The sequence below is a fragment of the Erithacus rubecula genome, assembly GCF_903797595.1.
Source record: "Erithacus rubecula genome assembly, chromosome: 25".
Classification (NCBI taxonomy): domain Eukaryota; kingdom Metazoa; phylum Chordata; class Aves; order Passeriformes; family Muscicapidae; genus Erithacus; species Erithacus rubecula.
Window position 1 is genome coordinate 5,343,646 of NC_136677.1, and position 25,350 is coordinate 5,368,995.

Below are 25,350 nucleotides of genomic sequence, written 5' to 3' on the forward strand. Positions count from 1 at the left end.
CATGGAGACTCCTCTGCTTCCTTTCCCTGTGACTCCACCCCACCCACCTGCCAGGCATTTCTTATTCTGGGGTGTTTCTGACCTAACTCAGGGAGCCAGGAGGGCAGTGTGGGGAGTCACTTACTGACAGTGAGGAAGGCAGAGGCCAGGGCAGAGCCGTGCTGGTTGCTGGCCTGGCAGCGGAACTCGCCGGCGCGCTCGGGGCTCACGTTCTGCAGGCGCAGGGAGCCCCAGCCCAGCCGGGCCACCGAGGGGCACCAGGGCCCTGGCCCTGCCTGGGGAGGGCTCTGTGCTCTGGGCTGCAGCCCCTGCCTGGGGGGGCTGATCTGGAGGCCTCTGCTGTCGTACCAGCGGATCAGGGGAGCGGGCAGGCCGGTGGCATTGCAGGACAAGGTCACATCTCCGCCAGCCACCACAGTGGTGTTGGCTGGGGAGGAGATGATGATGGGGACAGAGTCTTTGCCTGGGGGGAAATACAACCAGAGAATGAATTAAACTAAGTCAATACAATTTAAAAAATCACATTCTTTCTAACCATTTTAACAATTATTTCTTCTCTAGACTCTTTTTCCAGACTGAAGACATCAGCACAGACTCCCTCCTTAGAGAAGGCTAATAAAAACCTACACTCAAACCACACTTTAAATTCTCTAAATGACAAAGACTTGACTGCCACTGAGGAACCCAGCACACACAAGATTGGCTTAGTCCCCTCCACACACACACAGGCCACGAAATCTCTTCTCAGCCAGGCTCTGCACAGCTCACACCAACCATAACTGGGCCTGAGAAGGTTCAAAACTTCAGCTGTGCACGGCAGAGAGAGAACAGGGACAGCAACAATCTTGCCAGCATCCTCCTGCCAGCAGAAATCAACTTCTCTGGGTATTAGAAGGTATCTTAGACAGAAAAGAGATCAAAAAGACTACTGGTACCTGATCCTGCCAATCTGATAGAGGTGAAGTGTGCATTAACCCCAAACCTGATGATTGTTGTGTAAACTTGATTACAGAACAGGCTTAACTACTCAGCAGCCAACACTACTAGGAGTACCAGCTCATCCAGCACAACAGGATCCTGATTCTATTTAAGAATAAATCACATCAAATCCAATCATAAGCTGATTTGACTGCAGCTGATAATCCAGGTTTTAAGTATCGAGTAGCCACACTACCCAGAAATCCCTACATCTCTTAAAATCCAGCTGAAAGCACCTTCTTTGTAAGATTAGTGGCCAGAAACAAATTAATACTTAATCTAGGGGAAAAAAAGCCACAACAGAATAAAGCTTAAAGTATAAATGCTTGATGTGAGTTCTTGAAGGCTGCAAGTGCTCCCACCTGGCTGGACACGGAGTCTCCCCGTGGACTGCACAAACCCAATCCCATTGTTTGCCACGCACTGGTACAAGCCAGAGTCCTCCAGGGTGACCCCACAGATGTGCAGGTGGTTTCCTGTGGGGAAATGCCGTGGGGAGGGCTGGAGAGGAGCAGCATTGTGGAGCCAGGTGAGGCTGGGAGTGGGGCTGCCACCAACGTCACACCACAGGTGGACGCTGGCCCCGGCGGCCACGGTTTGATCCTGCAGTCCCCTGGAGAGTGAGGCAGGTTCTGCAAAGGGAAATGATTCTACATTAATGATTTACACTAAGTCCTGAAAAAGCTGCTGTGAAACATTACACAGGCTTATCACATCCAAAGGCTGAGCAAGTACCACAAACTGCACAGCCCAAAGCTGGTCTTCCCACACATGGGCTTCTTTGAATAGTTTCTCCCTTTTATTCCAACAGCCACATGTTTGCATTAATCTTGTAAATAAAACACTTCTATTTTCAAAACAATTAATTAGTGACATCCCCCAAAAAGAAGCTGTGCATCAACACCCTGTTTCCTGAGTAACTCCAACATACACATTTTAAAACCCAAACAAAATCTGTCATGAGTGCAGAAAAACTCAAATACCAAGAAAATCTTCTACAATGGAAAGAGGAGGTGAGAAAGAACTAGCAGCCAAACAAAAGAGGCCAAGCACATGATTATGTTTCTTTTGCTTTTGTTTATGTTCTCATCCAAACAGATCACCTTCCCTCATCAGTTTTTGTGTTCACATACACCCTCAAAAGAAGCAAATCTGGTCCCTGGCACATTACTGACACTGGCACTCTGTAGGAAAATAAATGGATCAGTTCTTCTCTTGGAGTTTGTTATTATTATAACAATTATTTCATTATTTCTGACTGCAAAATGGTTTGAGGAGATAAATAATTACAGATTTTAACTTGGGAGAAAAGATGGGATACAGTCATTATAAACAGATCTGTATTCTTTATTTTAATATGCTTAAGGCTGAGAAAGAATGCAAGGCTGTTTGGAAGCAGATGCCAAAACTAGCAGGTACACGAAGGGTACATTTGTTGCCTGGATGTGAAAATGTCTTTACTTCTTACCTGCTGGATCCCAGAAACCTGGGATTTTTGAACTTTCTGTGCTTGCTGGCACTGACCCCCTGGAGAACACTGCTTTGGAGCTGAGGCCTTGGAGACGGCTTCCAAAATTGAGTGATGGACTTAAAGTCATGGGTATGTAGTTAAAATAGTAGTGTGTGATTTCACATGGTGAAGGGTTTTAAAACTGGGGGTTTAGAATATAGTAATAAGTATGGAACAAGATGGAGAATTTTGAGTGTTGTTTCTATCTGTGTTCTTCTTCCTACTTCATGATTTCAGGCAGCAGTTTCTGGTTGGACAGTCAGTGCTGCACTGCAGGTCACAGGAGTTTGGTTATTGGATCAGAAGTATAAATAACATAGGTATTGATTCTCTTTTGGACTGTTTAGCTTTAAAAGACTCTGTAACTAGCTGAATTCACCTCCATTTTGCTCACTTTTAGCTGGTAGCTGGAAGTGTTGCAGAACTCTCTGTACTTTAGATAAGATTTAATGAACAACCAAGCCCAAACATGAGAAAATCCATTTCCTTCATGTTTTTAATCCTGACTCTGAGTAAAAACAGAAAAACCTGCAAACAAGCCACTAATTAAGCAGTGCAGACACCACATTTACACTTACCAAGTACAGCAAGGGAGTAGTTAACATATTTCACTGTTCCAGAGTCACTTTCCACCAGGCAGGAGTAATTCCCAGCATCCGATGGCTCCAGCCGGTCTGTCACCAGGTGAGAGTGCAGCAGCTTCCACCTGCCTCTGCTCAGAGCATCCCTGCCATCCTTCAGCCAGAGGATGGGGGCTGACCCTGACCCACTGACCACACACTCCAGGGTCAGGGAGCTGTGCTGGGGCACTGCCAGGCTCTGGGGAGCCAGAGGGTGGAGGATGTGGGAGCCCCCTGAAGAAGGGCCTGGAGGGAAGGAGATGAATGGTGGAACAGAGTCACAGAATGGTTTGGGCTTCTGGTCATCTTCCACTAGGCTGGGTTGTTCCAAGCCCTGTCCAGTCCAGCCTTGAACATTTCCAGGGATGGGACAGAGAGCCTCACCCAACATCTAATCTAAACCTACTCTCTATCAGTGCCATTCCCCCTTGTCCTGTCACTCCAGGCCCTCTCTCTCCATTTTTCTTGTAGGAAGGTCACAATTAGGTCACCCCTAAACCTTCTATTTTACAGGCTGAACAATCCCAGTTCTCTTAGCTTTTCCTTGCAGGAGAAACCAACCCAGCTTGTAAACCACATCCTCCCATCCCACTCTCTGTCCTCCTCCATGTCTTTCAAATACTGCACTTGGGACTGAGCATGATGTTGTAACAATGTCTTCCAGAAGTCCTGCTCCAAAATAGATTTGGACACAAAAGTATTAGCAGTATTTCCTTTCCTCAGGTGACTGCCTGGGATTTGAAAAGTGAGGGGAAATAACTGGATGTGCCAAGAATGCAGGAGAGATCTTACATACCATGGTGTTGGAGGCACTGATAGGCCCTTGCTAAAATCTTTAGGGATGTTATTTATCCTGTTTGAGCTGTATTAATTCTGGAAAGCTGAACTGAATACTCACGTGTGACTGTGAGCTTCTGTCCAGTGAGTTCTACTCTGAGGTCATGAGTAACTGGGTTGTACACTGCACACTTGTAGGAACCTTTGTCTTCTAAAGATACATTCAAAATTTGCAGGTTTCCAGATGGAAGAATTAGGTAGTTGTCTAAACAAGCAGGGAAAGGAGGATTAAATTTAATTTCGTTCCAAAAGATATCTTTATTTTTTAAAATTTTAAAAATTTGTCAGCTATACCTATTTATTCTAAATACAGGATGAAAAATAAATCACCATGCAAAGGAGACTCATTTCCAAGGGTAGCTTTAGATAAAGTGATTTGCACAGCAAGTTCTACAAGTTTCCAGAGGACTTTTTTCCAAGAAAAAACTCCAGGCAAGCTTTTGTCAGACACTTATATTGCACAGAACACCTCACCTGTTGATTGTTCCAGCCATTTCCCCCGCACCTGGAAGCGAACCTGTGCTTTGGGGTGACTCTCTGGCACCTTGCACCTGATGAGAGCTGTGCCTCCTTCCTCTGCTGCAACAGCTGCTGTCCCCACAGCACCAAATTCAGCTAAACCTGGAGAGAGTTGGGAACAGGGTGAGAGCAGCATGGCTTAGGAGAGGGGAAGGGCAGTGAGCTCAGTATTTGTGTTCAGAATACAGTTGGTTTCATGCTGATTATCTTCTCTAGTGCAGCTTTTGGACTTTCATATCAACAGGCCTGGTCTATCCTGCAGCCCAAAACAGCATAAACCCTTCTTATCAACTTCCTTACTACAAAAAGCACCAGCTTTTACATGGGAACAGTGAGGGGAAAAAAAAATAATTCCTACATCCCCTCAACTGCACTCAGAAAAGCCAGCAGAGACACTGGAAAGGCTGCAGGACTCCCCACAGGCTCTGTGGGCACTACAGAAGACAATTCCCACTGGCAGCAGGAAGTCTGCCCATAAAAACATGGGATTGTCTTTCTGGGATGATTGTGAACACAGCAGTGCCATGAGGCAGGCAAGAGCTCCCAGCACCTTCCTGTGTGTGCCAAAACCTCCAAGGGAGGAGGGAAGTGTGAAAGCTGCTCTTCTACTGCCTCCATGTTCAAATTTATTTGAGGCTGTGAAGTTTTCCTATGTTGGCCACCCTTGGAGCTCTCTTGAGAGGGGCTGGCCATGGGTCAGTACTTTACCAAAACAGTTATAAGAGATTTTCTTCCCAAGGGGATTTTGGACATGCTCCATAGATGAGGTACCCTTCCAGAGAAATCACTCAAACCCTGCTTGACAAAGACCTGATTCAGACAGCCCACAGATCCCAAGCAGACAAATCACAATCAGGCAGGAATATGGTACTCCCATTGTCAGCATCTCATCATCCTTCCCATGTGGAAGACATTGTCCTTCCTCTTCCAAATCTCTTGAGGTCACATAATTTACAGATCAAGCATCAAGGCAAAGACTGATCAAAAGAACCAGTGCAACTAAGAGAAGGGAAGCAGTCCCTAAGAGGAGAGAAGACTGTCTCCTCCTGAAGCACATCAACACTGGTTTGATCAAATCAAATGAAAATTAAAATCTGCATGTCCCACTTACTTTCCAAGCAACAATTCCCACAGATTTCTCCTCAACTCTCAAGCATGATTCTACAATGGTGTGGCAGCTCAGCTGCTCTTTCAACATCCTTTGTGAAGGGAAGCATTTGGGAATCTTGTATTTTCAGGCCAATTCATGGAAAAGAGAATTATTTCATTGAAAAACATTCATGCTTGCTGAATGAGACCCTTAAGGTCCTTCAACTCAAAATGAGTCTGACACCAACACTAAATCCATCAGGTATGGTTTGGTCCAGCTGAGGCTTTAAAAGCCCCCAATATGGGGACCCACAAGCTTTCTGGGCAATCTGTTCCAGGGCTGCATCACCTGACAGGTCTCAGATGATGTAATTTAAAAAACGACAAGAAGTGGATAATCCATCACATTGTAAGTACTAGCTGAGGAAAAAAACACCACAGAACATTTTGATCTAGGCATTTTCTAAGAGTCAAAGAGAAACAAACCATACAAGCCAGCTGAGGTTTACAGAACTGGCAAGGAGCAGAGAACAGAAATGCAGATGAACTTACTGCCCATGGACACTGTGGCTGGCTGGCTCAGCACAGCACCCACACTGCTGCTCGCCACACACTGGTACTGCCCACACATCTCTGGGCTCAGGGACACGATTGTCAAAGATCCTGACTGGATTTCCACCTCTCCCACCCTGCTGTCCAGAGGCTCCCCATTAAACAGCCAAGAAATGTGAGCTGAGGAGGGCTCGGCAGAGCAGCGGAGTTGGACGGGCTCTCCAGACTTCTGGACAGTAGATGAGGGCTCAGAAATAAAATGGGGAGTTAAATCTAAAAGGAAAAATACACATATATTGAGTTAGAGACCAGAATTTTGCATGGACACAGGTGATAATGTTAGCAATGCACTGACTAGTAAGAAAAACTCACCACATAAAGGGTTTCTAAACTCTGAGTTGCAAGTGATACTCAAGCAATTGTTGCCTTTTCCTTGGCAGGAGGAACTCAGGAAAGACTCCTGCTCACTCTCAAACACTGGGAAACCATCAGGATTCAAACCCCACAAAGGGGGAAACAACAATTAAATGGAGATAGGTGCAGTATGGGGGAGGTACATCCCCAAGTGTGCACAAGGCAGAGACATCACGCTTGCCAGGGCCAGCAAAAATTGGAATCCCACTGGATTTATCCAGAGGAAAACAGCAGCCATCACCTGAAGAGACAGAGCACAGGAACACACAGCTGTGGCTGATCTGTCCCATATGAAGCAGGCCTGGACGTGACTTGTAAAATGTTAGAAATGGCAGGAGCCTGCCAGGTATTTACACAGAACGTCTCCCAGTCTGCAGAACTAATTAAAAATAGCCGGATAAAAAAAGCTGGACGAACAGCAAAGGCTCTTGGTAATTCCAAATACATGGACTTCATCAGGACAAGGATGATGAATTGGGCATCCATTATCTTTACTGAGTAAAGATGAACAGAAACAGGAAGAGCTGCTAATAAATAAAAGGTTCAGTTCCACAGAACTTGGTTATGAGAATCCATTTATTTGCCAGAAGAAAATTCCTGCTTGTTGGAAGGGATTTTTTCCTATCCTGGCCAATGAAACACTGGGAAGTATTTCCATTTGTTTTCTATTGAATTCTCCACTAAAGATTTTTGCATGAAGGAAGCAAGCAAAAGGCAATTAACACCAGCAAGACTTAATTGGCTAGTAACATAAATTAAGAGAAAAAACTAAATTCAAAATAGGCACATTGGCAGGGAAAAACAACTTCTATTTTGCAAAGGAACTAAGGAATTCCAGATAGCACGGGTCAAGATGATATTAAATGACATCCAAGTCAGAGACAGTTTTCTTATAGGTGGGGCCCTGGGTTCATGCTTTTCTTCTCAAGTCAGTCCATCCCAGCTCTGGTTATGAGTTTCAGATGAGAAACTGCACATTTTTAACTGAACCATAAACTATCTGCATAAACATAAAATAAAACTGGAAATTAAAGTGTGGCTTCACTTAACCAAAAAAGATGAAATCCATAAAAATGGTATCCAAGCATTTCGCAGGACTCCAGATGTCCATTTTTAGCTTTTAATTAGAAAACTGTTTTTCCTATTAGTTCAGTTTGAATTTCCAGGGATAAGAGGGAAGCACTGACCTTTCTGTTTGCTTGCCACCAATTGCTATGAAATCACACTGCTACTTTCATCTTCTCCTCTGCCCTCACTTCTGACACCAACGCTGCACTTCATGTAAAAGGCAAAATTGGTAGCAGTGACCCTGCAGCTGGAATTTATCTCCTATGACTGCTTGAAAAATAAAATTTATCCCATTTGCTCATAACGATTGGCTATGAAGTGCTAAAAGTAGTAAAAGCTTCTTTTTTGTGTGGTTACGTTAAGACAAGCTGACTACACAGAGCAGATGTGTCAATTAAAACCATCCCTCTTCTTTTTTTTTAACACCAGAGCTGTTCCAACTGCAGCCACGCATCAGCTTTCGCATTTCAAAGGGCTGATTCCCCTCTCCCCCTGCAAATCCAAACCCCTCCCGACCCCTGGGAACACAAGATGCACTGCATGCAGCAGAATCTGTGTCCAACTGAATCCACGGAGATCCCAAGGAACAAACCCATGTAAGCCAGAGTCTTCCATGTTCTGGTGCTTGTCTTGAGCCAAGTTTTCACAAGCAAAGTCACATATTGAGTGTAAGGCTGTGTTTCAGTGCTCCATGCTGCCTTAAAAGCAGTTTATTGACAATACCCATTACAGTGACCACTTTGAAATGCACTCCCAAACATTTGTTCCAACCTGAAAAACCTCCAAGTCCCCAGCTTGGGTGAGGCTTACCTGTGCTGGTGACAGTGACAAGGCTGGTGGCAGCAATGAGGAGCAGTGCCTGGAAGTGCCCAGGGGGTGGATGCATAGCGCCAGATTATCCAAATTGAAAGCCCAAAGCTCCAGATTAAGATGAGGCACGGAAACAGCTACAAAACAAACAGGCACATGTCTACTGTGAGTTTCAGGAGTTAGTCTTTTAACTCTCTTACAACAAAGTGGTTGGGGTTTAAAAAAAAAAAAAAAAGAAAAAAAAAGCACAACCAGGAAACAGCCAATATTCTTTGCAATATAGAAACCATCTGTAAAAGTGAGTTAGAGCTGAACTTCACTGTGGTTCCAAGTACTATTCTTAACGTAAGAGTTTTTCCACAGCTGGGGCATGAGGCATCCGCATTGAACCGCTCTGCCTTGACAAATTAGACTCTGTTCCACCCAGAGGAGCTGGAGTCCAAAGTAAACAGCTTATCTATTGGAGATAATATTGTTTGCAAACAATAATCATTTGACCATCTATCATCAGGCTGTTCTTGTTTTACAAGTTTCTATGAATCTATTACTGTGATGCTGCTACCACTCACAATTGCTCTAAACCTGCTCACTGGGACCTGTCATCTGCTGGCTCCTTCTGCTGGGCTTTACAGCCAAACCATAGCAATGAAAATACACTAATATTAGTCTTGTTCTCATTTATATTCCCAAAAAAATGATGCTTTCTCCTATATTCTTTTGGGGCATCCATTACATCCATCCTTTTATCTCAATGGCTGCTTCTGGAGAGGGCAGCCCTTTCCTTGGCCATATCACACACAACCATTCAGCTATGTGAGATCTCACTTTCATCATCAAAAATAAAAGCTACATCATTAAACCAGCAAAACACAAGCTAAATATGATCCCAGAGGTCTTTTCCAACTGAAATGACTCTACAATAAATTGTTAAAACCAGAAAAATACAAACTAAATAATGGAACAAGCAACCAAACTTAGAAGAGGTGAGTCTCAGGAAGGGTGTTTCTGACACTCTGAGTCTCAATCAAACACTGGTTTCTCCAAGAAAACAATAAATCCACAGCTGTCATTCGTGTAAATGTCCTACTGGCCTTGTGTAATGCTATGATGGATAAGATCTGAGCTCATTTAGCACAGTTACTTCATTTATCAGCCCAGCCATACAATTCTGCTGCTGATAACACTCAACACAGACTTTAAACATCTCATCTATCAGCTGTGTATATAAACATGTATCCACACACACACAATAACTGGGAGTTTTACTTGAGCACAGAAACAAGTGCAGCAATACACATGCTTGGTAGGAATAACTCCCAGTTTATTGAGTGTTCACAGAGTTTTTGTTTTCCAAGAAGTTGGATCCAGATATCAACAGCAAAATTATTCCTGTGGTTTATTTTAAAATAACCATATTTTATCGTCACAGCATCACTGTGAAGTATACATGCAAATTAAGCATCAGGAAAAGCCTCCAATCATAATTAAAGAATCATTCTGGATTTTATGGAGCTGTTTGCTCACTGCCACTGCTGCCCACAAACTGCACTGACAGCTCGAGAGGGCAGCAAGTTCTGCTGAGTTCTGCTCCCGTTTCTGGGTAGTTTGATCTGATCTGGCAAATTTCTTTCAGCTGTTGGGAAGACCCAGGGATCCTGTGGCCCAGGCTGGTTCCCAGGGCGAGCTGGGGCTGTTTTGGGAAGCCACAGATGGCAGAAGAGCCCAGCTGTGCAGAAGGGGTTGGTTTATTTGAATTCTCCCTGGGTTCAAGGGCAGCAGCGCCGCTCCACCAGCGCACGCAGAGGACAAAGTAAACACCCAGAGAACTTGTTAACATCAAACACTTTGCTGAAGAGGGCTGGGGGCAATGTTGCTTTTTGCCAAATCTTCCCTCCGCTATTTATTTATCAAAAGCAATGAAACGTATATTCTGGGTCAACTTTAACCCCAGCACATGGAGCTACTGGGTTATTTTGCAGCTGTCTTTTTAAACAAGGCCAGCTCATTATCTTTAACTAAACTTTATCTTTGGAGATCTACTTTATCCAGGCTCTGATTTCCCTCTGTTTATCTTTCTCCTTACATGTTCCTCGCTGCCAGTGTCAACAGCTACTCCTCTTTTGACCTACCAGTTTGGCTTTTGCAGGCTTGTGGAGTGGTAAGATCAACTGCAAAGCAGTGAGTACACACAGCGAGCCACAAAGACCAAAGTTCTCTGACTGGGGGGGAAAAAAAAGGAAAAATATTGGCTTTAACTGGAGTAGGATTGTTCAGCATCAACACTCTGGCTTCTGAATGAAGCTTCTCAACATCTGCTTCTGAAGGGATGGCAGAAAGGTCTTACTTAGTGGGGAAGATAAGACCCAGCAACACAACATAAACCAAAAATGCTTCTTTATTTTTCTTATGCAGATGGTGACACTCCAGAAGTCCCTTGTTAAATACAGAGAAGAGGGCAAGATCACAGCTCATAGTTTTTTGGCCTTTAGAAATCCCATGGAGAAACTCTGCCTCTTTAATATTATATTTTAAAAGCCCTAGGGATAGAAAAACATGATTCTTTCCCTTTGCCATCTTTTCAATAACCATGGGGGTTATTTTGACAGCAAATTTGGGAAATTTTGACAGCAAGTACCAGTCACTGGGGTCCTTTTGGATCTGAAAGAGGAGCAGCTTGGTTAGATGTGACTGCATTTTAGTGCCCTAGACTCCAATATGAGCTTTGCTCAGAACAACTCTGCTCCCTGTTCACTGTTCCTAGACTGAGGGGATGTATCTCCATCATTTGTGGATCAAATAGTCAAAATTATTTTGAAGCAAGCAGTGTCACTGTCTGAGCATTTTAAACTAAAAAAGGAGTTATTCATATAAATAATATTCAAGGTTAAATAGAGAAAGACATGGTTTTCATGGATCAGGAAAATGTACATTTATTTCACTTTCACTGGCCATTTCTCCAGCCCAGCAGAAAGGCACAACATGGCAAAGGCCACACTTCTCCTACTTTCACCCAGACCCCTTCACCTAAAGTCATCCTCCAGTTATCTTCGTGCAGCACTTGACCTCCTTGTCAGCTCTAAAGTAGGTTATTGCTCATGGATCAAGGGAAACAGGGAAGATAGCAGACTTGTGTCAGAGGAGGGGTCATCCCAACCCTTCCAATGGAAGCATGCTGCACACACAGGGGCACCCAGAGATGTGTGCCTGGTACTTCTGGGTGTAATTAGTAAGGCAAAGTATTTCTGCACATGACCCAATTCTAGCTGTGTGCCTCACTTGTCACAGAGCCTTTATGAAAGGAAGCCCTGAGCACAGAGCTGTGGGGACAGGTGTCCAGCAGCTCCCAGTTTCAGCCCTGTAACCTCCAGAATGCCGTGCACAGGCAGGAAAATAAATAATCACCTCTAACTCCAGAGAGAGGGGAAGGGACAGCTCTGCAGTGGTTTCCCAGCTCAGGAGCAGGGCTGTCCCCTGGCACCTCAGCCTGGCACACAGGATGCTGCAGGGCAGCTGGCACAGAGCTGGCACAGCCTGGAGCCCTCACCAGGATGGACATGGGTCATCCAGACCAGGAGCAGCCCATGGGCTCACTGAAGAACCCTACTGAGCCAAGATGTGGAGCTACAGGCACCAGAGCAGCTGGGATTTCTGAGCCCTGGCAGTGACCCTCTTGTCTCTTCCCATAGCTTCATGGTTATTGCTGTTTCTCCAGAAACCAGTGGGTTTCAATGTACAGCTCCACAGGTCTGGTCCTGGCACTGGAACTTAACCCTCTCCTCCAAATTAACTCACTCCTACCCATATTCATCCCCAAATAAGGTTTCACATTCTAAAAGATGACAAAATGCTGTTTTCCATGCATTCCCATGGTGCTGAGCTCCAGTGTCCTTCCAAACACAGCTGAGATCCTGCCCCACTTATTTACTGGACCGTGAACTTCTCCTCTCCACCCTTGCAGCTGAGGGCAGAGTGACTATGAAAAGAGCATTATCTCATCCCCTTTTCGGTTTAGCTCCCTGAATCATCTTCCTGCCATCTCAGACCAGCTGGCAGGACAACACCAGGGCCTCCCTTCCCAACATCCAGCACCCCATTTCGATTTATTACTGCACTCCTGCTCCATCACTCCCTGCTCCAACACTCTCCCAACCTTCAGCAAGGAACAGCTAAATGAGGAAGGGTTTCTGCACTACCCAAACGCTCCAGGTCCTATAAACGTTGGGTAGAGCAGAAGGAGGAGGAGGAGGAAGGAAACAGCACGCTCGGGAACAGAGGGAGTTATTCAGGTTGCCCACTCCACCTCCAGGAGCTGACAGCCTCTGCTAAGAAGCCCAAGGAAAAAGTGACTGAGCCTCGGGGGCAGCACTGCCCAGCAGCAGCCCTGTGACAGCCCTCTGGGGTGTACCAGCTCTGGATACACAGATTTACCATTTTTCCTAAATAGCAGCAACTCAAAATTTATTTATCCCACCTCACTTCATAATGCTGTATGTGATTTAACACCCAAAGCTCAGTAAATTAGCTTTTTTCCCCTAGGTTATTTATTAGCATTATTAAGAAAATTTCATTTTTACTTGCTATCAATACAGCAAAACCCACAATTTTTGAAACCACCTAAATTTAGAGCAAAACGAAGCCCTTCGAATTAACTAAAAGACTCTGGCTTCAGCGTGAGCAAGCTGAGTTAGATCATTAAATCTCACACCAAGACACCTTAAAAAAAAAAAAAAAAAAAAAAGAAGAAAAATAAGGAGGTATTGAAGCCTGTGGCATTCCAAGAGAAAGCAATCAGACATTCCTGCCGCTCGGCTCCTCAGTGATCTCCAGTGCCTTTGATCACTGACTGTCTTCATGCCGTCCTCCTGGGGTCTGGCAAAATGAGTGTAGCAGCTGGCACATAGAGTTCATTAGCCTTCCTGCGCTGGGAGGAGCGGGCTCGGTGCAGCCGGAGGCACCGGGCGGGCCGGGCCCGTCCATTGGCGGCGCTCCGGGAACGGCGCGGCCGCGCAGCTGAGCGGAGCTGTCCCCACACCGGCGCTGCCCTCCGTGCCAACAGGCAACGGAGCCGGCCGGAGCCTCGTTTTTATGAATGCCTAATGACCACTCAATCATTAACATCAACCTTTAAAAAGCAAATGCAGCACCTACAGTGTTCATTACCCTCCCCCTCCCCCCCTTTCAGGGTCTCAATCGAGTCAGTCAAGCGTGCAAACCGATCCTGTCGCCAGCAAAAGCATTTCCTTTCACTGTGGTCAGCCAAAAGCAGGGGAAAAAAATGGAAGTGACTTGGAGTTATGGCACCAAAAAGGCCAGACAAGCAAGGAAATAATCAACTCCACATGAGCCACTTCGAGCCCATCACAATGAAAAGGGCCTACGACTAACCCCAGGAAAGGTCAGCGGGACTATGGGGGTCAGAAGCTGAAAAAGGCAATAGCGAGCAGCTGCCAGCTGCAATAAGAATCAATGTGTTCCTAATTACACTCCGAAGAGAGGGCTCGAGCGCCGGGAAACGCCGGGCTGTAATCACAGCTTGGGCAAAAAACATTCAAGTGCTCCCGTTTTACTCTTCTCCACCTCGAGCACTGGAGCTGCAGCTTGTGTGCTACTAAATCACAGGAAGCAGAGTGCTGGAGATAAGGAGCCAGGCACTTACAGAGAGGTTGGGGATTTTGCAAAAAATAAAAATACTGTAATTAAGCATTTGTGTTGGAATTATGGCATCGCCAAAGAGAGGATTTCGTGAGTGCAAGCAATAAAATTCTATTCTTCAAAGGGATTTTACATGTGCTTTTAGGAAACACACGGAGCTCTGCCGAACAGTCCCGTACACCCGGGATTTTCTCAACCCCCCAAAAAACCAGGTGAAATGGAAAACCCCAAAAAAGCAGTTTGCTGACAGTAACCCTATAAACCAAGTGTGAGAGACACAAACGGGTCAGAACACAATGAAACTGACGCCAAGGGATCCGCAGAAACACCGAGTGGAGAGGCAGTCAAAAATTACAAGAAAAGGCATCCTTTGATGTTCTGTTCATATTTATTTATTGCATTTTAAACAAATGAAAGTGCAGCCTCCAGATCCTTATCAGAAGGATAAGGATCTCCTGAATAAAAGAGAGAAATTACAGTTGCTCAAACTTTGCAATCCTCAGCTTGGATGTCAGTAATGCCTCCACATCTCTGCCCATAGCCCTGCCTGGCACCCACACCCAGCACTAAGTGATCCAAGTGCTTCCTATGCCCATTTTCACCTAAAGATTCAAGTGGTATTTTTACTTCTTTATAGGGAAGATATATTTTTATAAACAACCTTGCATGGCACTTTCTTCTTGCTTCACACCATTTAAACCTCCCATGAAGCAGAAGAACAATTCTGCAGCAATTTCTAATGGCACATTGCTTTTCATAGAATGGCTTGAATTGGAAGGGACCTTAAAGACCTGAAAGTTGATATTTTTGTCAAAATACAGAGCAAGTGTTTGCTTGGGTGGCAGATGGCAGGAAAAGCAAACAGTGCTGAGCAAATGAGACAGTGACTGAGCCCTAGAGAGGACAGGGGATCCCACATCCTGATGGCCTTCCTCAATAATCAAGCAGATGTATTTCCTACAAAGCTATAAAGCACCCTAAATAATATCATTAATTTACTCAAACTGCTCTAAGTAAGGTCCAGTGGCACAGGACAAAAGTAAGCAAACAAAAGGAAGCAACTGAGAAAAAAATAGCAGTATTAGCCTAAACCATGGCCAAGAGGCTGCATGCCTCAAAGATGGAGAAGGAGGTATTCTTTATTGGATTTTTCTATTTTGCTTTCAGGCCTGGAAAGTCTCATAGTTGGTATCAGCTGTTGGACTTGGATCAAAGTTTAGCCTTCCATTAATCTTTTGAGTTATATGTGAGGCTGATAGAGATTTTTTTTTTTTTAAGAAGACAGTTAAGATTACTCAGATACTTAATTTGCACTCCAATATTTCAAAAACACCTTGACTTTAGAACCTTGGTCTTGGCGTACATATGGTCTTGATAGAAGAACGCATGCTTTGGCATGGACTGGAGGAATGGATTTGGGAGCTGAGGGAAGGAAATTTAACAGTTTGTGTACTGTGCCTCTGCACACACAGATGAAAACACTCCCAAGTCACGACTCTGCTCCTGAGACACATCTGTGCTCCGAGGGGGGAGAGCTCCCATCCTGCCATTCCAACACTGGTCACAGCAAGACAGGCATCAGGAGAAAAATAAATAAATCATCCCAGAAGCCACACTTTCTTCTCCACAAACAGGCATAACAATTAGCTTAATTTTATTATTAACATCAGCAAAAAAAAAAAAAAAAAAAAAAAAAAAAAAAAAAAAAAAAAGAAGGGCTGAGACAGTCCCCCTGCTGCCACACTAATGAAGTGGGAATGGCTCCTGCCTCCTCTGGCCTCGGGGAAGGAGAGAACAGAGCATTAGCCTGATACACAGTTCTGCTGGGCTGCAATTATGCTTAAATGCCTAAATCAGGGCTTTCAGCCCCCAAGGGAGCTAAAGGTATCATTAGTTTAACAGTTCCATCACAGTAGGCCAAATACATACAAAATTCTCACCCTCTGCTCTTCGAGGCCCCCTCAGACCTCCTCTGTCTTTATCTTCCCCACTTCAGCACTATTTTGCCTCATATTTCCATTTTCTTCCCCACGTTTAGCTCAACACCTGTGCCACACCACTGAAGGGACACCTGTGACAGCTCTGCTGCCTTCAGCCATGTCTGCAAGGGTCCTTGGGCCAACACCCCCTCCCCTCCTTCCTCAGGGCTGGCCTCAGCCTCGGAGAGAGGCGCCTGCTTTACTTCTTCAGCTCTGGTTTTCAGCAAGAATGAGATTTCACAACCAGTTTTCCAGCTAATTTAAAGATGGGCTGCTGCCGAGGAGGGCAGCAACACCTTCCTTCAGGACTTGGCTTGCATTCTCCTATCTGCACCAGGGATCCTGTGGCCAGCAAGTGAGTCAGATCTGCTGGCAGATCCAGCTGGAAACTCAGCCAGAGAACAAAAAATGAGGTTTAGTTTTCACCTGGATGAGGGAGAAGTTTCAGCTCCCCATGTAGTCCTGGAGCACCAGTCCAAAGGAGGGGCTGGGAATGGACATCCAAGAACAGGAACTCGAACACTTGAACAGCGTGAGGCCTCAGCTCAAGAAGCACCACCCCAGTATGTTGAATAAACCCTGGAGTGCAAGAATGTGTGCAAAAATGAAGAAAAACATACAAAACCAAGCTGCAAGTGAGCCATGCCCCTTTTCTCAAGGGAGCAAGGAAACTCACCATCCTAATTATCCAAGTTACAGGTGCACACATCACAGCAAGGAGTAACTGCCTCAGGGGGTGTTTTCTCCCTCCAAAAAGTTTACATTTTGCATGTCAAGGATCATGACCCATGATTATAATTTTTCTATGGTTTTTAAAACCAGAATCCAGCATGAATAAAAAATAAAGAGGACTAGAACTACAGTCTTGTTCTGGGCACCAGAAAAAGCTGCCAGACTCTCAGACAAAGGTACTTGTGTCCACACAGGCTGCCTAAAGGTCCATTTCCAGTGGCACTCACACGTGGGCAGCTCAGCCATTAGAGAACATTGATGGAAAGAACTGGAACCATGAGCTCTGTTAGAGGACAGCAAGCTCATTTCCCAGGCAATTCCAGATGAACATTGACACCTCGTCCTTTAGTAGCCTCCAGCAAACAGCTCTAAAAAACGCAGACAAATGGGTTCTTTTAGCTATGCTAGCCCGAGTCCAACTTGGTCTGTTGTAACTTGCAGGGATCCATGCTATCCGTGAGCCCTTAAAGGGAAGCACAGCCATTAAATCCACACCTGCAGCCAGAATTTATAGCAACCTCATCTACTGCTGTCTTACATCATAGGCAATTAGGAGCCTGTGAACTCATGGCTGCAGGATATGGGAGGTGCACTGGAGCTGGAGAGCCAAGCCTGTGTTACAGCACAGTCTTTAGTCACCTTAGAATTCACCGTGCCTGCTGGAACTGTGCACACATTGGAGCAACAGACCCATTTGGACTCTGCTTTCTAAACCAAAGTGCTGCCCTGCACTCCAAGTCACTGCTTCCCCTCTTGTTACAGCTGTCCACACGCTGTCACAGGCAATGCCAACACTCCCTGCTGCTGGACCCAGGCTCCAGGCAGAACAATGCTTATTAAAAAGCAAACCAGCTAACCAGGGACAGCTGAGGGAGAGAGCAGGAAAGACCCTGGCCTTTCCTCCCCCGATTAAAACAAGCCTTCACACAATCCATCCTCCAGCCTTACAGTAATTCAGTTTTACTGCTCTCCTCCCCTCCCTTCCCCCATGCTCAAAAGACCAAACCTGGTTTCAAAATTGAAGTCCGAGCTCTCCGGCAAGCACGCACTCCTGCACTTCTTCACCTCCAGGGAAGGAATCCTGACACAACTGACAATATTGCTGAACAAAAGGAGCCCCTTTGCCTCAGGCCCAGATAAAAGCAGCAGCTAGGCAGAAAAATAAATGACAAAATTGTGTTGGTCAGGCTAGGTTTGCTACAACAAACCAACCTGGCTCCTAGGCAAGGAGAGGGGCAGTGGAACATGGGGGAAAGAGAGGGAGGCTTTGGGCTGGCTTTGCTCAGAGGTGTTGCACAACCCAGCACCGGTGCAGCTTCCCTTCCCGCCTCCTTCCTCATGCCAGCAGAGCCCAAGGAGAGTGCTGATCCAAGGGAGGGAGGCAGCAGTCATCACCAAGCACTGGCCTGAGGGTTTGGCTCCTCCAGCCCTCCTGCTTGACTCACTGCAGCCAAGCTCGAGCCGCTGCTGGCTCAGCCCTGCCGGCAGCAGGAACCCCTGCCCAGGGCTGGGGGCACTTGGGGCAGCACCCTCAAGGTGGCAGGTCGTGAGTCAGAGCCCAAACCTCCTCTTGCAAACCAGGGCCAAGGCAGCTGTTCCCAGCAGAACCAGTTCAAACACGAGCAACTGATAGGAAAGGAGTTAAGTTTCATCACAGGGACCAGGGAGAAATTTCCGCCAGGTTCACCTGACTGTGCCCTGTTCGCACTCGCTCAGACACATCCCGCTTCGCCGAACAGGATTGCTGTTCGGATGTCCAACAGCAGCCTGGCAACTCCTGGAAACACCTTCCCAAAGGAAGGAGGATGCCACAGCCACAGCTTCACCACATAGGAAGAAAGTTCCAGACTCTCCATAGCACATCAACTCCCCCACGAGACTTTAACGCCGAGCTCAGCAACATGGGGGCCCTGCAAAGATAACCGGCTGCCGGGATTGATTCCATCCCACGTTAGCATCCATCAGATAGCAAGAAAAACAAGATTAAGCAGCACCACGGCATTAGTCTTCATTTAAACTTGGCAAAGAAAGCAAATGTTTCTTTTTTGTTGGCTTCTCTCTGTGTGTTTTTTAAAGCAGTCCCAAGCTCAGCCAGGGAAAGGTGCCTGGACTGTTTAATGTTGGGGGATTAGAAGGGACAACACTTGTACACTCGCCAGAGCCCAGATAAGCAGTGAGTGCTCGGGTTAAGCAGGCGAGCATCTGCCTCCTGCAATATATACATTATCCCAGTGAAAATAAACAGCTTCACACCTTTGGCTCAGAGAAGGACTTGAGCTTCTTCTGCATCCTCAACCTGCAGCCTCTCCACTTGAAGACGAAGGGTCAGAAGGGTGAAGGTTACTCACAGTTCCCTTATTCCAAGTCTAAGGCTGGAGGCTTTCTGTCTCCTCTCACACTGGGTAGAGTCATCAGATCTGGTGTTGCTTCCTTGTGTTCCCTGTGCCCAGAGCTGTTTCAGACCAACTCTGAACACTTACACTTTCTACACACACTGGTTACATACAAGCCACGACAAACACACTAATTAGGAAGAATACTAACTTGGAAACTGGACACTTTTTTAAGTGATCAGCCACTAAATCCATAATCTAGAAAACCACACCTCAATTTAATGCTGCCACCCCAGTCACTGGAAATCACAGGGCTGAAGACTGCAGCCATACCACTGCAGTACCCACCACCTACAGTCTGCTCCAAACTCCTCTCTGGTCCATCTCCATGCACAATTTGGAAGTGCAATCTGCACCCCAAAACCATGCCTCAGTCTGAATAGCTGAATTTAAAATTATATCATTAAGTTTGAAATTTCAACATACTTGGAGAGTTTTGATAATAACATTTTTGATTACATCCGTTGCCAGCTTCCTTCTACACCCTGACAGAGATTTAAAGTATACATTCCTATTTCATTCTGCAACAGAGATTAGTGGCAGGAACAGAAAACATCTTCTGTTCCAAAAAACCCTCGGGGTTTTCCTCCTTCTCTTGCATTTTATTAGAGGAGTCTCAAATCACCATCAAGCTGCGATCCACTGTCACTGCAAAGCATTTCAGGCAACAAGTATTTGAGTGCTACATTGAAACACACCTTCAGAAAAAGCTCCTGAGAAATAAAGATTTCCAAAGCTATCCCCAAGGTGAAAGTGCTCCCCAGCAGTAACAGCCCTCAGCAAGCTTTATGAAAATTTGAGCCTACGCTCGAGCGTATGGCACGCAGAGCCCTAATTCAAGAACTTTAGTGAACTCTTTTTGTGGGGAAGTGGGGGGGGGGAACAAAGGAAAACCACATGCTATTGTTTATTTTGACTCTGCAATACATTTAATCTACATGGAGTTGGAACATTACACAGCAAAACTCCTCAGCTCCCAGAAATTATGTACAGCCAACAGCAGCAAAGCCTGTTCTCCAAAGGAAAAATGCCATTTTATGTTATCTTCACCCCACAGAGCACTGAAACTCTCCAAAATGCAGCTGAAAGCTGCCACCAGTGCTTCCAATCCCACACCCCAAGAGCATGGGATCAAGGCAAGGCTACTGGCACTCATGACACAAGAAAAAGCCAAAGCTGGGGGCTTCCACCAACTTGACCTTGAGCTAACAGATTTCTCAGTAAGCCTGTGACTGCCTGGGGGGGTCCCTGAGCAGGAGGAGCCCCAGGCATCTCACACCCTCTTTGAGCCTATCTACACGAGCAGACCTCCATGCATTCCAAGATGTCAAAGCAACAAGACCCAGCATATGAGCTGCCAAAGAATTATTCCAGTGTATCCACAGAGATGATAACAGATCTCACTGCAGGAATTCCACTGCTGTAGCTGCACAACTCCCTTCCAGCCTTGTGCCCTGCTGGAGGTGTGCTGACAAGGACTGTATCACTGAAGGGATTTGGTGTCCAGCTCCAGGACACCCCCAAGCAGCTCCAGAAGCTGTGGCTCTGCTGATGAGTTACAGATCTGCCCTGGCACAACTGAAGAACCATGTTCCTAAATATCATATCCCTTGTGCCCAGCAAGTCCACTCCCCTGACCCAAATATTCCAGCTCCTTTACACAACTTCTCCTGGACACAGAGCCCACTGCCTCATGTTGGGGTACACTGGAGCTGTGCAGGCTCACCCCAGGCAGGTGCCAGCACCAACACTCTCACCTACAGCCAGGAGAAGGTGCAGACAGGTGATGTCATGGCCAGAGCAGACAGGTGACATCACAGCCCCAGCAGCCCACAGGCACCTTCCCTCCATCCTGGTTTATCTCCTCCTGCACCTGGGAGCAGAGCCCTTTGGCACAGCCCCATCCTGGCCCTCTGCAGACACAGGTTGCTGTGAGGTTTCAACAGGCTGAATGAAACAGTGAAGAAAGACACTTTTCAGAGGGGGAGGGGAGGGGAGGCACACACGTACTGAACAAATCATCTGTTTGGAGCGCTGGCTCCTACTTGTTCTCAGTTATATTATTCACTCAAGGGTGGATTAATCCATCACTGCAAAGGAATCTCCTGATCTCAGAGATAAAGGCAACAAGTCATGCACTGACTGTCTGTGGATCCTCCTGGAAATGGCCAGCCTTTCTCATGGCCTTATTTGGGCCGGTCTATCAGCTCTCAACTAACAACAAGCAAGGGAAAAAAAAAAGAAAAAAGAAATTAAAAACTGAAAACATACCACCTGTCTACAGTAACTTCAAGGGGACTGATCTGGAAGCAAGCAGGGGATTTCAACTCCAAACAATCACTGCTTGTTTCAGAAGGGGCCACATGAACTGTCCCCTTCCCTTGTTGTTGTTCCCCAGGAGAAGAACAGTCATGTGGCTTCTTACCTTCCAAACTGGCATAGAAAAAAAAGAGTAATTTCTCAAGAGACTCTTTAGGGTGAGGCCCTTTACCCAGATAAATGGTTTCTTTTACTCACTGGGGAGTGGGAAACAAAACCCCCTGGTGCCATCCTCCTGCAGGAGCATCTCCAGCTGGAGCAGGCTGCACTCAGACACAAGGTGTCTACACAGAATATAACAGCAGCTCCAGCAGGTTGGAGATCCTCAGCACATCTGTACTTTGGTGCTTCAGCAGATGCCACAGAGCAACTACAGAGACATTCAGGATCTGTCTGTCCTTCACCTAAGATTAAGAAGGGCTGAAAAGCTCCCCACAGCTCCCCTCTGGCTGGAGCTGGCAGCTCACGATGCCCAGGGCTCATCAGCACACAGAAGGTGAGCTGGCAGGGAATACTTCACAGGCAACACAAGCCTCAGATACCCTTGCAGAGATAAAACACCCTCAAACCCCTCCAAAAAATGTAAATCTGTGGTGCTCAGCCTCTTTGCCAGGACTGTTTCAATGACAAGCTGCTCATGACTCAAGCATTTTAGTCCTTATCCTGGCATTTTATAGGTTCACTGGAAAGAAAACCACAGGCTGTGAGGCAGAGCCTCCATACACTGTGAGATAGGAAGCATTAAACTCCTCTTTGCATTAAACAAATAAGACTCAACCACTTGGTTCATTATCAGATTCAAGGGTTGGAGTCTGCGGGAAAATTAAACAGCAGAAGCCAGGGAATAAATCAAAGACGTGATCAGAGAGACAGGTGAGGCCAAAGGTGTGGTTTCACCTCTCAGCTCAGCCACTGCCAAAGGGATGGTCTCCTTCTCCTTCCCTGGCACACTCAGCTCCCCCACCCCAGCTCCCTCCTGCTGCCAAGCTGATGGCAATATCCCAGCCAAGCTGGTCCTGATCACTCAGAGCTTTGGGGAATTATTTTATCCTTTTCCCATGCTGTTTCTGTGAGCTGGACATTCAACTGGGCATTTCCAGAGGCAGGAGATGCAGTGAGCTGGCCAGAACCCCTCCTTCCCTGCAAGGAACCCACCCTTGGCTCAGCAGCAGAGTGAGCACAGAGGATCAGGAGACAGCAAAGCCAATTTAGAATTCAGTGCTGCCAAAAGGGGCCATCCCCCCCACCAGCCCCCCAGGGCCTCCCCAGTCATCCAAGTGGAAGATTTAGCAACTCTAACTGCAGGGCAAGATCTAGGAAAGTTTGGGCCTTGGGTACTTTTTTTTTTTTTTCTGAGGGGTTAGCTGGAGTCACTCCCCTGCGGCTGCTCCAGTGCTGGATTCCCTCAGCAGGGAAGAGGCAGGAATGTACCTGCCACCTCCTGCAGCAGCCAGTCCTCAGATGGAGCTGTAATGTGAAACTGCACCCAAGGAGCTGGGGAGGGGGAAAAAAGGAAAAAAAAATAGTCCCACCTGGCTAGAAGAGCTCCAAGACATCTCATAGGTATGGAAAACAGGAAAACAACCCACCTTACATGATTGTTTTCCCTCCTGTTGAAAGACAGCAGATATTTCTCACACAGAAAGAATGAGTATGGGCTTAATGGAAATGGCAGGTGGTCTGGATGTACAAGGCTCAATTCCTTACTGGGCTGAACAAGCATTTCCCCTAAAGTAAACGTTGCCACTGGAGAATCTTCATCCCCACCAGAAAGGGAGAAATGAGCTGGGGAAGGTTTAGTGGAAAATTCTGAGACACACAGTCCTGGAAGCTGTACTGAGCCATCTACCAAGGAAATTACTGGAAGAACACCCAACTGAAAAAAAGTGAACATATGTACATACACACACAAAGGAAACTATCTAGTCAAGGAATTCTTGGGCCAGCATAGTTGGAGACCTCCCACCAGCCAAAGTAATACAGCAAAGAGGTTTTTGCTGACTTTGTCAAAGACAAACACCATCCCAGAGCAAATGATGCAGGATAAGGGGACAAACAATAGCAGGGTTTGCTCAGGGCAGCCTCCAGGAGAGCAGAAAGTTAGTAGGAAAGGGAAAACACCTGGAGAACTGACCAAGTGTCAGCCCAAACAACAAAACAGGTCAAAAAACCAAAAATAGTGGACAGAGAATTCAGTTTGGTGCCCACGTACCAGCTTTAAGAGTCAGGATTGCAAGGCAAGCTGCAAATTCCCATTTAAGGAGGAAATTTGACCAGTTCCACTTGAAACAAGGTTTTTAGCTCAGTCTCAGATAGCAACTGGCTCTGAAGGTCCCCAGCCCACTGAAACACCAATAACCAGAGAACTAACAGCAAACCACTGCAGTGAGGAGGATGGGGCAGGACTCAAGGGAACCACTCACTAGTCAGCAGCTCATAAGCAAGGCAGGAGACAAATTTCAATGTCATTTTGTGTAGACTGGGTGCCAAGACCTCAGCACTGCAATGAAAGCTCTCAAGAGTCACATCTGTGGACATGGGAACAAGGAAGATGCAAAGCAGGAGTTTTGTCACCACATGCTAAAAGGCCTGGCAGAAAGAGAGGAGGCAAAGAAGCTCTTGGAGGAGGTGTGAAGAGTGGGTATGGTGGGTGACATGGGAAATGCAGATGAAGTTCAATGCCTTTTTACACACAGAACTCTAAACAGCTCACATGATCTGCAGGGAACCTTTTCAATATAGCTCATTCTATGTGTACATACAAACACTCAGAGATCAGCCCCTGACCCACAGCTCCTCACACCCAGCCCTGCAAACAACCTGAAATCACAGCAGCTGCTCCTGTACACACCCAGTCACACCAACAACCATATGGGAGAAGGTGCTGCTGACTGCACCATCACATCAGAGAACAGCTTTATTCCCAAAATCATTTAACCATCACATGCTTCCCACTTAGCTTTTTGGCACTGAGACTTTGCTGGTCTTGCAGTTCATGCAGTGCCTCATCTTGAGCACCCAGCAATTAATGCCCTGGTCATGGTACACCCGAGGCCTCGTTAGGCAGAGCAGGTCTGCTGTGGGACAGGCAGAGGGGGATTTATGAGATGCTGAACCCTGACGTGGCTGTGCACTCACAATCCACTGCTTTGCTTCCCCATTTCCACATCTGCAGAAGCAGTCTTTAAACAAGCCAGGGTATTTTTAAGCTCTGACAGTTAAAATCCTCAAGTGACATCACCTGAAGTCGGAGCACAGCTGCCTTATTCCTCTGGCACACCAGCAAGCCAAAGTAAGCAGGAGCCTCATTTATGGGCTTACAGCACACCTTGAGATAATGAAAGCACTGGTGGGACTTGCCCTGCACAGTCAGGCCTCTCCTTGCAAGGGTTTTTTATTCCCCCCTCCTCAGGTTTGGGGTAAAACTGAAACATTTTAGCACCACAGCAGCAGCAGTGATCCATGGAGGGGGGGGCACCCCAAACCCCACTGCCACTATCCCCGGGGTTTGGTGGTAAACACAGAGCTGGTGACCCACCAGAGAAAAAAGGATGAAAAATCACCAAGACAGCACGAAGGATGGCAAAAACCAACCCCTCAAGCTACTTCCCGCGGTGTAGCCGAGCTTGCCCGCCCACACTTCACCTTGCACACACGGGCACGGCAGTTTACGAGTGCTCGGAGCAGCTTAAGGGTGTAAATCACATTAATCCAGGCGACAAAGCCACCGCGCTCATCCTCGGCTGAGTTACTAATCCCTCCACACCGCAGCAGTTCCCGTCCCACTTCCTACCCCTTGAGGAGAGAAAAAAACCCCTTTCAACATGGTAGGTAACTCAGTGGATCCCACCTTCTATGTGAGCACAGCTTGCAACAGC

At 46.5% G+C, this 25,350-nt stretch overlaps 1 protein-coding gene across 1 annotated transcript in view; it reads right to left on the minus strand.

The window, feature by feature from the left end:
* The window catches only part of CDON (cell adhesion associated, oncogene regulated), a 54,905-nt gene that overhangs the window by 27,844 nt on the left and 1,711 nt on the right, over positions 1 to 25,350 (minus strand). Inside the window, exons 2-8 of the mRNA XM_079326784.1 lie at positions 8,398 to 8,534; positions 6,106 to 6,378; positions 4,420 to 4,566; positions 4,007 to 4,150; positions 3,067 to 3,354; positions 1,341 to 1,610; positions 125 to 463 (exon numbers count right to left, since the gene is read on the minus strand). Of these exons, the coding sequence (XP_079182910.1) occupies positions 125 to 463; positions 1,341 to 1,610; positions 3,067 to 3,354; positions 4,007 to 4,150; positions 4,420 to 4,566; positions 6,106 to 6,378; positions 8,398 to 8,473 (1,537 nt within the window). The 5' untranslated portion in view covers positions 8,474 to 8,534. The remainder of the gene's footprint in view (positions 1 to 124; positions 464 to 1,340; positions 1,611 to 3,066; positions 3,355 to 4,006; positions 4,151 to 4,419; positions 4,567 to 6,105; positions 6,379 to 8,397; positions 8,535 to 25,350) is intronic.